General features: G+C 45.9%; 1 protein-coding gene across 1 annotated transcript in view; it reads right to left on the bottom strand.

The window, feature by feature from the left end:
- The window catches only part of dscama (Down syndrome cell adhesion molecule a), a 324,415-nt gene that overhangs the window by 125,024 nt on the left and 184,372 nt on the right, over positions 1 to 15,019 (bottom strand). The window contains exons 10-11 of the mRNA XM_050035201.1: positions 13,776 to 13,895; positions 5,459 to 5,638 (exon numbers count right to left, since the gene is read on the bottom strand). Of these exons, the coding sequence (XP_049891158.1) occupies positions 5,459 to 5,638; positions 13,776 to 13,895 (300 nt within the window). The remainder of the gene's footprint in view (positions 1 to 5,458; positions 5,639 to 13,775; positions 13,896 to 15,019) is intronic.

Below are 15,019 nucleotides of genomic sequence, written 5' to 3' on the forward strand. Positions count from 1 at the left end.
ATTTGGGGTTCAGTATCTTGCTCAAGGACACTTTGACATGCAGCCTGGAGGAGCCCGGGATCGAACCGCTGATCTTTTGAGTGGTGGACGACACGCTCTACCTCTGAGCCACAGCCGCCCCTAACAACAAACCAACACAATTCATCTTGATTCTTCCACCTCACCAGTTAGCAGTGGATTTCTAGTAAAATATGCAGGCCTAATTAGAAAAAAAAAGGCAAAGAAATGCATGGCTGAAAGAAAAGTATTGTTATCAGTCACACTTATTATAAGTAAAATAATACCATGAATGTGGTCACGTTGACATGATTTGATAAGGTCATAATAAACTGAAGGTGATGTATGGGGTCACGAAAGATCACATATTGCAAGACGTCATTATCAATATGGTGCCAGGATCTCATGGGGTCATCACAGACCATGTCTATATCTGAGTGTCAGATATGGAATTGGTATTGTGTTTATTGTATGATGTGGTACAAGAATTTACTGAGAAAAAAGAAGAGGACTGAAAACATTTTATGCTACATATGAGCAAATACCCTTAGGGGACAGACAAATTCAGAAATACAGGCCCGTCTCTAATATGTATGCTGAATGAATGTTTGTTACCCTTGTAGTTAGCTAAAACAAATTAGATAATAAATATTCAGTGTGGTGTGAATTGAGTGAGGAATGTGTCTACAAAACACTGAACCTAGTTGAGAAGACTGATTGATGGTAACATTACTAATAAGAAGACATGTTACATATTTTAACTGTGTTGGTTCTCTTGCCATGAGGGGATCTGGCTATGGATTGATTTGGGGAACAGCCTGAGAGCTGTGATGACCAGAGATGCAACCCCGGAGGATCAAGGGTAAAACAACACTGCTGTGAACCTTGTATTTCTACAGATAGTGCAGGAAATGCTTGGGAAACTACGGCAAGCATGACCGGTATTTCAGTGTCCAAAGAGGAGCAGTTCATATTGTTTATGGGGATAAAGAGCAAATGGCTGCTGGAGAATAACTGAAACACTGATACACAATGTTTCTTCCATATTTTAGGATTCATATCACCAGACAGTGCCAAAATATGAATCAGTTCTTGTCCTCTCTTTGATTAGATAGAGCAGATCATATAGCGGTAGATGCAGAGCGCTACCAAAAACTTGCTGGTGGACAGTCTCACTTAAATGGGGATCTACACAATATGACCACATTCAGCATTTTCTTGGTGGTGATCTTTTTGTGGCTCTTTTTAAAAAATGTTGCCATGATGATTCTTTCACCTGAGATTAGTGGTTATATTGCTGCATGCAGATGTCTGCCCACCCCAGAAAGTTGAGGTGACCAGAGTGGCTTAGCTGTTAAGTGCTGTTGAACACAGAGGCAGCTGCAAAAGAACAACAGCGATGAGGGAGGCTGATGATCTGGAGGGTCTGAGACATTTTCTGGGGAATAAAGGCCTATGTGGATAGCTTGGTTGGAATAAGCCAGAGACTGCATGGTAAGTTGAGGCATGCATCACAGGAAGTGGGCCCATTGGAAAAGTTTGGCCTTTTTGTAGCAGCAGTAGTTGTCATTGTAGTAGTGGAAGCTTTTTGAGCAGCCTCTCTCCTCTCTCCAAGTTAACTTAAAATCCAAGATGCTGATGACTAAAATCTTTTACCTTGACAAAACATTCAAAGTCGGTAAAGCAACAGGTATCTAAAAAAACTTAAATGTGGCTTAAAACTGGATAACAATGTCAATTGACAGAGCCTCTGACCAGCAAAAACAACACTGCTGATTCTTCTGGGTTAAGGAATCAGACAGCAGCTAGCTACTACAATGAAAAATTAAAAAGATGTTGAAACATCCTTGCTGATTTGCACTGAAATGACAGCTGACAGCAGAGAGGAAAACAGAGAGTTTGACAGCAACAATATGATTGGCTGAAGAGATTGAGGCAAAATCTGACTGGTTTAACTAAAAAAGGACAGCCAATAGTCAGCTGATTACGAATGAAGACAGAGAGGAGGGACACAGAGAGAAATGTGAATGAATGAGTTGCAAAAAGAAAGTTTTACGGATTGAAATTATGTTAAGCTTCATGTGTAACTTAAAATTATTTATGGAAAGCTGACTGTAAGAATACACTATATACACATCAAAAGTTTTAATATTGTAACCGTAGTACTATAAGCACAGACTGAGACTTCTATTGGACCCTTTGGCAAATACTCCTCCTACTTCTTTATAACCCAGACCACTGCAGCGGAGAAGTAGGCCCCAGCCAATCCAGCAGGTAAGCAATTGAACTGGGTGGAGCCATGGTCTAACCTTTCAGGGTGGTCGAAAGACACCCAGCACACCACATTTCCTAGGTTATAAAGGAGCACAGAGACATGTTGCTGTATCATGCCCAAAGGGGAGTCAGATACAACACAAGTGACACCCAACCAAGAAGCCTGGCATGTCCAAGAGATAGAAATGTATGAATGAACATGGCGTAGACCACGACACTGCTGTCCATATGTCCTCAACACTCAACACGCTGAACAAGGCCAATGACACTGCCACACTGCGTGTGGAGTGTGCATTGACCACAGCGGGAGGGTCCTGCCTGCCTGCCTGTAGGCTTGGGAGAAGCACCCACAAAGCTATTTCACAAGACATTTCTTGGATAGGACCTTACTGGCCACGGCATCACCAAAATACACAAAGAGCTGTATAGTCCTTTGATGGAGGCTGTTTACAACATAACATGCAAATGCACAAACTGGACAGAACAGATACAATTTTGCCTCCTGTTCCCCAAAAGGCATCTAAGATAAGATAAGATAAGATAAGATAAGATAAGATACTAACTGAATCTCACTGAATTACATCAACCTGGATGAATACCTTATGGTCTGGGAATAAAGGAGGGATTTTGTCTGAGAGAGGGTGCACTGTGGTCACCACAAAGCAGCAAGCAACTGGGGTGCACCAACAGGGCGGTTAGTTGACACACTCTCTTAGCTGATGTCATAGCAAGCATCAAAGCTGTCTTGAATGACAACACCTTTAGAGAGGAGCACTTAAGAGGCCCAAAGGGACCCTTAACTGGACGCATCACCCCATCCTCTGACCTCGTGCAAGAACCACTGAAAGAGATGGTGGGCAAAAACGGGCTATTCCCAAAACCATCATGGCAGGAAGAGATGGCTACCGTGTACACTTTAATAGTGGCATGTAACAGCTCTCTATTCATCAAACACTGCAAAAAGGAAAAAAATAGAGCCAACAGCACATGACAGATCGGATCTAGCCTTCTTTTATCCACACCAGCATTGGAACCCCAACCACTTTTCCTTCTAACAGGCAGTGGTGGACCCCACATTCGCTGCTTGGATGGTCTACACAACCTGCCCAGAGAGTCCAGCCCTTGTCAGTCTGTTCCTCTCAGGAGCCAAGACCCAGTGTGGGCAGTGTGCCTATTGTACCTGTCTCCACAACTGAGAGATAGTTCAGAGCTGGGCCGCCACCATTGAGTCATTTCTGAATAAAACCGTGCAAAGTGGCAACCTGAGGCAATCTGAATGACCAGCAACTGCTCATGACTCTCTCTCTAACAGGGAGGGATGAGACAGAGGGGAAGAAAGGAACAGAGCAGCTTAATTGGCCATGGCACATGTGAAAACACATCCAGCCCTGGGAGGGATTGTCTTATGGCACCAGGGGAACCATAGCGACAATGGGTGTTGTGTCAGCTGGTGAACAGATTCACTTCCTCTGTCTTGAATGGAGTCCAGATCTGCCTCATTACCCCTGGGTGAAGTCTCCGCTTGTCTGGTAGGGGACCGCGCCTCAACATGAGCTCAGTACCTCTGTTTTTCAGTCCCGAAACATGAAGCACCTTTAGAAACAGCAGTGATGTGAGGCCCACAACCACAGGCTCTGCGTCATCCTCAAAAGCGCAGCAGACAGAGTTCTACCCTGTCTGTTTATGTAGGCCGTGGCAACACAGTTGCCAGTCCTCACCAACACGTGCTCTCCCTGTGTCAGAACCCTGAAGTGTTGGAGGACCAAAAACACTGCCTGTAGGTTGAGGAGCTTGATGTGTTGGACGACTGTTGGAGGCCATACAACACCTACTGCTCTCTGCAGTCAGGTCCCTCCTCACCCTGTCAGGGATGCATCCATGAACACACTGGCATAGGGGGTCACCTGTCTCAGAAGTGTTTCCTGCAACAGGTGTTGACAGGTGTCTCAGATTGTCCTGTACTGAGGGAAGAATGGTAACCAAGCATTGCTTGTGCTTTTTAGCATGCAAGCGAAGACTAGAAAACCACCTCTGCAGGTGCTGCATTTGTAGTAGCCCCAGCAGTACCCTGGGGTGTGCTACTGCCACTACCCCAAGCGCTTGAATGACAGTTAACGCTGTCCCGTCACAAAAATCCACAGTTTGCTAACTGTTTGCCACAGGGCTGTCATCATGCATTCTGAGAGAGTGGCCCACAGGCTGCGTGTGTTGAACACAACGTCCAAGTACTCCACCCGTTGGTATGGTATAGGGCTGCTCTTCATCCAGTTAAGGTGTAAGATTAATTGGGCTGTGTAGAACATAGCCCATTTCCTTGGACTTGGCCATGATGATGAGGTCATGGGGATAAAAGAAGACCCTCATGCCACATCCACACATTTGCTGAAGTGCGAGATCACAGGGAATAGCCAAACAGCAAAACAGCAGTCTGTTGTACTGGTAGGCTAATCTCTGGAAGGTGAAACATAAGAATTTCCTGTGTTTCAGAGCCACAGTTACATCAAAGTATGTGTCCTTTCAGTCAACAGTTGTGAACCAATTGCCTGGCTGGACCAGTTCCAGTAAGTGCATTTTGCAGGCAATGCATCAGCTTAGGATGTGGAAATCCAAAATGGGTCTGCGCGAGGTCCTGGTGAACTCCCATGGCTGATATACAGGAGAGTGATGAGATGTCATCATCTACAGCGAGCGTGACCAGAGGTGGCGGCGGAGTGTGGCAGTTGAAGCAGGGGCCTTGATATCATTGATGTTGGGCTCCTGCTCACTCTCATGGCAACGAAGCATCAGGTCGAAACGTCTGAAGTGACCCCACTGCTGCTGGCTTCTAAATTTCTTGATGCACCAGTTCTAGCCATGGAGGAAGCCACTTAGTGTGCAAATCACCGTCGCTGAAGAGAAAAAGGATGTCTGACAGCAAGAATCTGCCCACCGCAATACTGTTGGGTTCACACATATTTGGATAGGCATGTCCTGATTGGCCGCCTATGTTTATGCTTCTCTAAGTGTGCAAATGCATGCTCGTGATTAGAGGATTATTACCCAAAGAGTCCAGTGCAGGGCGGAGCCTGTGTGATATAGAACTCTAAATACAGAGATAGATATTTTAATACACACATCACTATCAACAACACCTTAAATGGAAGTTTTACATTCACAGTTTTTGGTAGTGTTTTCCCATGAGACTTACTTTTGACATTGAGATACATGGACTTGCTGACATCAGCTCCAACATCGTTGCTGACTCTACACAGGTAGAAGCCACTGTCTTCCTCCAGCACGTGCTTGATGAACAGAGAGCCATTCACCAGCACCTCAATCCGAAAGCCTGAGTTGAGGGCGATGGGTTTAAACTGAGGGACCCCAGCACCTGTGGGAAGGGACAGAGTGAGTGTCAATCATAGTTAGATCAAAATGCAGGAGCACACATAGCTGATAGTCCAGATTTTTCTCCATTATTGCAATGGAGTCTGAAAGTATAGAGCTACCTCAATCCCAATCACTATAATTTGAACCCCACTACAGTATGTCTACTGTAGCTGGGGTACTGCATCAATTTTCTATGACCTTATCAGGTATGCCAACCCACCTAAAACAGGTCTGGTTTTAAGCATGAGGAAAAAGACACTCTGAGGGGTTATCAAGGAATAACAGTGAAATGAGACCATTTAATGTTGACATACCTCTGCTCAAGAAGTTCAAATGCTACCTATCAATGAAAAGATCCTTCGTCAATACTACAGCTGGCCTTAAAGAGATAATGATTTGTGTTGGTGGTGGAACTCTGGTAATTGAACAAATGAGTTGCATTCAGACTCTCAGGATGCCAAGACCTGTTTTGGAAAAAAATGGACCCCATTCTTGTTCTGCATTAAAAACAGATAGTGACTGTGATTTTCTCTTGTATCACACTCAGCATGTGCGCTCACTGTGCACCTATAAGACCCACAGTGGATAAATGTACATTTACAATTTACAGACTTGTAAACTGTATTTTACCACTACATATTATATATATACAAGGGGAAATAGCATATTCAACACGTCAACTTTCTTGTTTATTTATCATATTTCCAATGCAGCCATTTACATTAAATTTACATCAAACATTAATATTAACTCAATAAAAAAGTGATGTGATGAAAAAAGTTATGTGCAATAATGTGGATTAACACATAAAAAAAAAAGTATAAAGCATGCCAACAGAAATGTATTTTAGAATTGGTAGAGAAGCCTGTGTTTGCAGCACCAGCTTTTACGATGCTCCCTGTATGAAGAAACTAATGCTGCATTCTATTGGTAGCTGGAACCGGGATTGATACGGTTTCCGGTCCGGAACGGTACAAAAGAACACCCTTTCTACCCGGAGGTCTCATCATCAAACTCGGGCAAGGTCCAGGTAGACCGAGTCGGTAGAATTGACGTCACGACGAAGATGGCTGAGCACATTGTGAATGGTAAACAAAGTTATTTGTCCTCAATTTGTCCTCGTATATGCTGTTTAATTAAGCGTTTGTGCTGTAAAAACCATACAAGTACTTTGCAATGGCATTTCTGTTTCCACTGTTGATTTGTGTTGGAAAAAAAAGTCTGTGCAAGCCCGTTGTAGCCTAAAGTCATTTGAACCAGCAAAGTCTCCGTTGCTCAGCAACCATGCAAACAAAAACAAACTTACGGCGCGCCGCTATGTTTTCCGGACTGTTGCAATGAAACGCTTTCAGATCAGACGTGTCATACGGTCATATAAATCTGACAAGGAATGACCGGCCTGGATTGCCAACCGCATGCGGCATATTCTCTCACAGTGCTCATACTGGATTTTGGTCCATTCTTCCACAGACATTCTTTAAATCTAGAAGAATCTGATAGGCCCACTGATGGATCTTGATCTTCAGCTTCCTCCACAGATGTTTCTCTTAGCTTTAAGTGTGGTGATTGACTGGGCCATTGCAACACACACATTTATTTTCTTCCTCTGAAACCATTTGAAAGTCTTCTTTGCAGTATGTTTTGGATAGTTGTCCTGCTGGAATGCATATCACCCTCACCGTCCTGATGGATGGCAACAGAGTGCTCTCAAGAAATTCATAGTACACAGCTCCATTCATCCTCCCTTTGATAATTTGGATTCTGCTGGTGCAATGAGAAGAGAAACAGCCCAATACCATGGTGCTCCCACCTCCAAACTACTGTCGGTGTTGTAATATGTGCAGAATAGTGTTTTTACTTGTCTGCTCACCCTGATGGTCTCATGGTAATCTACAGGATTCTCCTAATGTCGTGTAGCAAACTTAAAACAAGCTTTGGGGTAACACTGCAATGTGGCCTGTTTGAGAGAGAATTGGCTCTGCATATAACCTTAAAAATACCACACTGGAGGTAGAAGCATTATCTCCTCCGAGAATCGCCACCTTAACATGGTGGAGGGGTTTGCGTGTCCTTGTGAAAGTTGGAGCTGTAATAGCCCCTGGTAGGGTCTCCCAAGGCAAAGCAGTCCCGGGGAAGGGACCAGACTAAGAGCGGTTCAAAGACCTCGATGACACGGACTTTTCGGGAGATGAGTACATCACCCGATATGGGGACACCGGAGCCCCTCCTGGAGCCAGACCCGGGGGGAGAGCTCACCAGCGACCTTCTGGTGGCCGGGCCTAAGGTCATGGGGCCCAGTCAAACAGATTACATGGAGCTGTCGCTCTGTGGGCCCACCACCTGCAGACATTGGGGGCGATGCATTGTGTGCCGGGTGGCAGGCAGGGTCAGGGCCCCTGCCGTGCTGATCCCTGGCATCGCGGACTGGCTTTGGGAATGTGGAATGTCACCTCTCTGGTGGGGATGGAGCCAGAGCTGGTTCGGGAGGTAGAGCGGTACCGACTAGATATAGTTGGGCTCACCTCCATGCACAGCACTGGTTCTGGAACCAAACTCCTGGAGAGGGGCTGGTCTCTCGCTTTTACTGGAGTTGCTCAGGGTGAGAGGTGCCGGGCGGGTGTGGGGATAATCACAAGCCCCCGGCTGAGCGCCGCCGTGTTGGGGTTCTGCCTGGAAAACGAGAGGTTCGCCTTAATGCGAATGCGGGTAGCAAAGAGAAGGTCTCTGACTGTTGTTTGTGCGTATGCACCGAACAGCAGTGTTGAGTAGCCGGCCTTCTTGGAGTCTCTTGAGGGCTTCCTGCAAGGGGTGCCAACTGGGGACTCCATAGTTCTCCTGGGGGACTTCAACTCTCACATGGACAATGACGGAGAAACCTGGAGGGGGTGATTGGGAGGAACGGCCTGCCTGATCTCAACCCAAGTGGTGTTTTGTTATTGGACTTCTGTGCGAGTCATGGACTAGCCATAACGAATACCATGTTCAAGCACAGGGAGTTCATAAGTGCACCTGGTACCAGAACACCCTAGGCCAAAGATCAATGATTGACCTTGTGGTTGTATCATCAGATCTGCGGCTGTGTGTAAGTAAGTAAGTAAGTAAGTAAATTTTATTTATATAGCACTTCTCACAGAGAGGACTCACAAAGTGCTTCACAAGATAAAATACAAAAAATACAATAACAGAAACAATGCAAAATACACAAAAACAAATAAAAAGTAAAGTGCAGCGAAATACAGAGATGATACAATGGACAATTAATGGAACGCATGCCTAAACAGATGTGTTTTTAACTGCTTTTTAAAAATGTCCACGGAAGAGGCCGCTCTCAGCTCATGAGGTAATGCATTCCACCATTTCGGTGCAACAGCCTTAAAGGCTCTATCACCTTTCGTCTTTAATCTTGTGTAAGGGACAGTAAGTAGGTGGCCTTCAGCGGACCGCAGTGACCTGACAGGACAGTGAAAGGACACCAGATCCGTCAAGTATGCAGGTGCTTGACCATGGAGGGCTCTGTAAGTGATGGTTAGAATCTTGTGCTGGGTCCTGAAATTAACAGGGAGCCAGTGCAAGGATGCCAGGACTAGAGTGATGTGAGTGAACGTATGAGATCTGGACAGAAGCCTGGCGGCAGCGTTCTGGACTAGTTGGAGGCGGTCTAAAGAAGTTTTATTGAGACAGGTGAAAAGAGAATTACAGTAATCTAGACGTGAGGAAATAAAAGCATGGATGATCATATCTAGCTCGGAATAAGTTAACATGGATCTGAGTTTGGAAATGTTTTTGAGGTGGAAAAAGCAGGAGCGAGTGACAGTTTTGATGTGGTTATCGAAGAGCATGGCCTGATCAAATGTGACCCCAAGGTTTCTCAACTTGGGGCGCACATTTGCACTGAGGGACCCTAAGCAGCTGGTCACTTTAGATGCTGAGGTGTCAGGTGCAATAATTAAAATCTCAGTTTTAGCTGCATTCAACTGAAGGGAGTTAGTAGCCATCCAGTCCTTAATTACATTCATACAATCGTACAGTGAATCAATTCCATCGGTCCTATCAGGGTTAAAAGAAAAATATAACTGGAGGTCATCTGCATACATATGGTATGAGATACCTTCAAACTTGCTGATGACATCTCTGAGAGGGAGCATGTATAGCATAAAGAGGATAGGCCCAAGCATTGAACCTTGGGGCATCCCGCAAGAAAGGGGGGCAAACTCTGATTTATGAGGGCCAACAGCCACAGAAAAGGATCGATCAGACAGATAGGATTTAAAGCAATGAAGGGCGGTCCCTGAGATGCCTACCCAGTCCCTCAGCCTGTCTAAAAGGATGTGGTGATCAACAGTGTCAAAGGCTGCACTGAGATCAAGCACAACCAGGATAGTGGATTTACCAGCATTGGAGGCCATCATGATGTCATTGGAGACCCTGAGAAGAGCAGTTTCTGTGGAATGTAACTGACGATAACCGGACTGAAATTTATCTAAGATATTGTAACTGTTCAACACTGTCACTAACTGGTTTGCAACTGCTTTTTCTAGAATCTCAGATACAAAGGGCAACTTGGAAATGGGCCGGTAGTTCCTAAGAACAGCGGTGTCCAGATTGGGCTTTTTGAACAACCGCTTGCTTGAAATGGGACAGGACACGACCAGAAACCAGTGAGCTATTGATTATGGAGAGCAGAGATGGACCAATAGAGCTGAAAACATTTTTCAGCAAAGTTGTGGGCAGGATAGCCAGGGGACTAGAAGAGATCTTCATAGTGCACACAAGACCTGCTAAGTCTTGTAAGGAGACAGGTGAGATTGTCAATAATTGACTATTGTTTGGGAGGATCAGGAAGGGAGGAGGAGGAGGGTGTTATACTGGCCTTGACACTGGCAACCTTATTCACAAAAAACATTAAAAAGTGTCAAAAATGACCCTGGGATTTCTCTTGTTGGAGATGATGAGATTCTGATGAGGCTCTGGCCACCCTAACAACAGAATTGAATTCAGCTAACAGTTCTTTAAAATAAAGACGATGTACATGAAGCTTGGTTGATTTCCACAAGCGCTCAGCTCTCTGTGTCTTGGACACTCAGGTGAAGAGAGGAGCAAAGCAGTCATCTGATCACCACCTGGTGGTGAGTTGGATCAGATGGCAGGGGAGGCTGCCGGACAGATCTGGTAAACCCAATTGGTAGTGAGAGTGAACTGGGAACGTCTGGCTGAGGCCCCTGTCCCGTGGGGTCTTCAACTCCCACCTCCATAAGAGTTTCTCCTGCATCTCGGGGGAGGTTGGGGACATGGAGTCTGAGTGGTCCATGTTCAAAGCCTCCATTGTGGAGGCGGCTGCTAGGAGGTGGTCAAAAGGTTGTCGATGCCTGTCGTGGCGGCATCTGAAGAACCCGCTGGTGCACACCAGCAGTGAGGGAGGCTGTCGGGCTGAAGAAGGAGGCCTTTCGGGTCTGGCTGGCCCAGTGGTCTCCTGAGGTAGCGGACGGGCATCAGTTGGCCACAAGGACTGCAGCTGTGGTGGTTGCTGAAGCAAAAACCCGGGTGTGGGAGGAGTTCCGGGAGGCTATGGAGAAGGACTTTCGGTTGGCCTCAAGGAAGTTCTGGCAGACCGTTAGCCAATTCAGGAAGGGAAAGCTGTGCTCAGCAGAGAGGGAGAACTGCTGACCCAAACTAGGGACATCGTCGGGCGGTGGAAGGAGCACTTTCAGGACCTCCTGAACCCGGCCATCACGTCCACCATGAACAAGGCAGAGCCTGAAGACTCGGGGGAACTCTTGCCCATATCCCTGGCAGAGGTTGCTGAGATAGTTAAAAAGCTACCCAGTGGCAACACGCCGGGTGTGGATGAGATTAGCCCTGAGACGCTGAAGGCTCTGGACACTGTTAGGCTGTCTTGGCTGGCACGCCTTTTCAGTGTCGCGTGGAGGTCGGGTACGGTGCCTGCAGTGGCAGACTGGGATGGTGGTCCCCATCTTCCAAAAAGGGAACCGGAGGGTGTGCTCTAACTATCGGGGTATCACACTGCTCAGCTTCCCGGGTAAAGTTTACTCCAGGGTGCTTGAAAGGAGGCTCCGACCGATTGACGAACCTCAGATTCAGGAGGAGCAATGCGGATTCCGTCCTGGCTGTGGAACAGTGGACCAGGTCTTAACCCTTGTGAGGCTGCTGGAGGGGTTGTGGGAGTATGCCCATCCAGTCTACATGTGCTTTGTGGACTTGGAGAAGGCTTATGACCGCGCCCCTTGGGGGGTCTTGTGGGGGGTAGTGTGGGAGTAGAGGGTGCCAGGCTCGCTGCTACGAGCCATCCGGTCCCTGTATGACCAAAGTGAGAGCTGTGTCCGCATACTTGGTGTAAAGTCAAACACATTCTCGTGGGTGTTGGCCTCCACTAAGGTTGTCCCTTGTCACCAATCCTGTTCGTGATTTTTATGGACAGGATCTCGAGGTGCAGCCAGGGGGAGGAAGGGGTCCGGTCTGGGGACCTCATCTCTGCTTTTCGCAGATTGTGTGGTTCTGTTGGCTCCATCACACCGTGACCTCCAGCATGCACTGGGGCAGTCAACAACCGAGTGTGAAGCAGTTGAGATGTGAATCAGCACCTCCAAGTCTGAGGCCATGGTTCTCTGCCGGAAACCGGTGGATTGCCCTCTCCGGGTTTGGGGAAGTTACTGCCTCAAGTAAGGGAGATTAATTATCTTGGGGTCTTGTTCACGAGTGAGAGTTGAATGGAGCATGAGATGGATAAGCGGGTTGGTGCGGCTTCTGCAGTGATGCGGGCGCTTCGCCAGTCCATCGTGGTGAAGAGGGAGCAGAGCCGGAAGGCAATCTTTCGATTTACTGGTCCATCTACATCCCAACCCTCACCTATGGTCATGAGCTCTGGGTAGTGACCGAAAGATTGAGATCTCAGATACAAGTGGCGGAAATAAGTTTCCTCCGTGGGGTGGCTGGGCTCAGCCTTAGAGATAGGGTGAGGAGCTCGGAGTAGAGCCGCTGCTCCTTTGCGTCGAAAGGGGTCAGTTGAGGTGGTTCGAGCATCTGACTAGGATGTCTCATGGGCACCTCCTGCTGGAGGTATCCCAGGCACTGGTAGGAGGCGCCAAGGTAGACCCAGAACAAGCTGGAGGGATTTCATATCTCGTCTGGCCTGGGAATGCCTTGGGGTCCCCCAGGAGGAGCTCTAAAGAGTTGCTGGAGAGAGGGATGCCTGGGGTGCTTTGCTCGGCCTGCTGCCCCCGCGACCCAGCCCCGGATAAGTGGATGAAAATGGATGGATGGACGGAAGCATTATGGTATGAGGCTGTTTCCCTTTTCATGGTACCAGCAGAATCCAAATCATCAAAGGGAAGATTAATGAAGCCATGTACTAGGAATTCCTTGACCAGAATCTTTTGCCATTGACTATGAGGATGAGATACAGGGGAAATCTTCCTGCAGGACATCGATCCAAAACATACTGCAAAGGAGACTCTTGACTGGTTCCAGGGGAAGAAAATGAAGTTGTTGGAATGGCCCAGTCAATCACTAGACTTAAACCTAATAGAACACTTGTGGAGGAAGCTGAAGATCAAGATTCACCATCAGTCATATATCATAATAAGTAAGCAATGTAATAACTACAAAAATAAAAGCAATAGATTTTCACATCAATACAGATCCTTTTTGTTTTCAAGAGTCACTTTTATTGTGTCCAGCCAGGGTGGGATCATATAAGTTTAGTAGTAACATAATCTCCCACCAATTTCCTACTTCCAGAGAAATAAAAACCTCTTCCTTGAACTGCTGCTGTTTCTCATCTCATTGTGCTTGTTTGGACTTGAGGTGGATGTCATTATGCATTCAGCCTCATGGCTGTGGACATTATGCTTTTCTGTTGGTATTCAGGGAAAGATGATCTATCATAGAAAATAAGCTTGCCACAGGACAAAAAAATCTTAGCATACAGATCATCTCAGCATGACTGTCAAAAGAAAAGAAAGGCAAATTATTAAGTTAAAAGTCGTCAAAGTCTTTGAAATGTCTAACACTTTAATCAGACCCGAAAGAGACAGTTGTGTGTTGCCACAAGGATGTAATATTTGTATTTATATGGGGTAAATATACATGTTATTCATGTTTGTGTCACGCTGTGCGATTACCTTTAGAGTACTCCCACTGGATGGTAGGAACAGGATAGCCCTCAGCTGAGCAGTTTAGTATCACTGCCTTTCCATAGATGCCATCCTGGTCCTTAGGTTGCACCACAAATTTGGGAGGAACTACAAGTCAAGTAGCCATTAGTCAACACTAATTTATCTAAAAAACAAATGTATCTACGGATCACCAGTGTTGGGGGTAACATGTTACAAATGTAATGTGTTACAGTGATAACTGGTTTGTTTTTTCTTTATCGCGATGATCGGCATATCTGGCTGATGTTAGTGCAACTGCAACTGCAGAGCAATGCTGGCACACTGTCCCATTCTTATGCATAACTCTCTCTGGTGCTGTTGTAGCTGACCAGCTTCAATGTATTCATTTGCGCTCGTCATAGTGACTTAATCACACACCCTTCTGTTTGTTTTGCCAACCTCAATATTTGTTTATCATGTTTGATATCATAGGCCAACGAATATTTATCCATGTGTCATAATTAGACTTTGATCCTCTGCCTGACCCTCCCTGTGTCCAAGGCAATTTATTAAGTTCATTATTATTAATATAAGCCACTGATTTTAATACAAAGTGGTAACCACTGTATGTGAATGCATGAATGAGTCAGACCTGCTCAGCACTGGATTTGAAATGAACTGTAATAAACTGGAGCTTCTGTGCCTTGATTGCCTGCTGTGAACAACATGACCCTCATCCATTTAAAATAAAAATTAGTTCTTCTGAGCTCATTTTGGTAAAAGTAATGCAAAGGTAGTGTAATAAGTAAGTTATTACTCTACACAGATAATAATATTGTAAAGTAACTTATTACTTTTAAATTAGGGTAACTAGTAATATGTAATACATTACATTTTGAGAGTAACTTGCCCAACACTGCTGATCACTAACAGCTCACTGTTGAAGAAATATCTCAAGGTCTTTCAACAACTGATCTGAAGTCTGAGGAGCATACATTTGGCTCATGGCATTTTTCATTGTATTCAGGGAGAGAGATCAAGGACCAACTTACCTTACAGATAAGAGTTGGGTAAATAACTTCTAGTCATTTAAAGACCTGGGGCCTCATTTATAAAGCTTGCTTACGCACAAAACGGGGCTTGAAAGTGGCGTACGCCACTTCCCACGCAAAGGTTGTGATTTATAAAAATAAACTTGGCGGGTGAATGTGCGCACCTGTAAGCAAACTCTGAGTCATGCGTGCGCACATTTTGGAGACACTGGGAAGTGG

This window comes from Epinephelus moara, chromosome 3 (genome assembly GCF_006386435.1).
Source record: "Epinephelus moara isolate mb chromosome 3, YSFRI_EMoa_1.0, whole genome shotgun sequence".
In the NCBI taxonomy this organism is placed as follows: Eukaryota; Metazoa; Chordata; class Actinopteri; order Perciformes; family Serranidae; genus Epinephelus; species Epinephelus moara.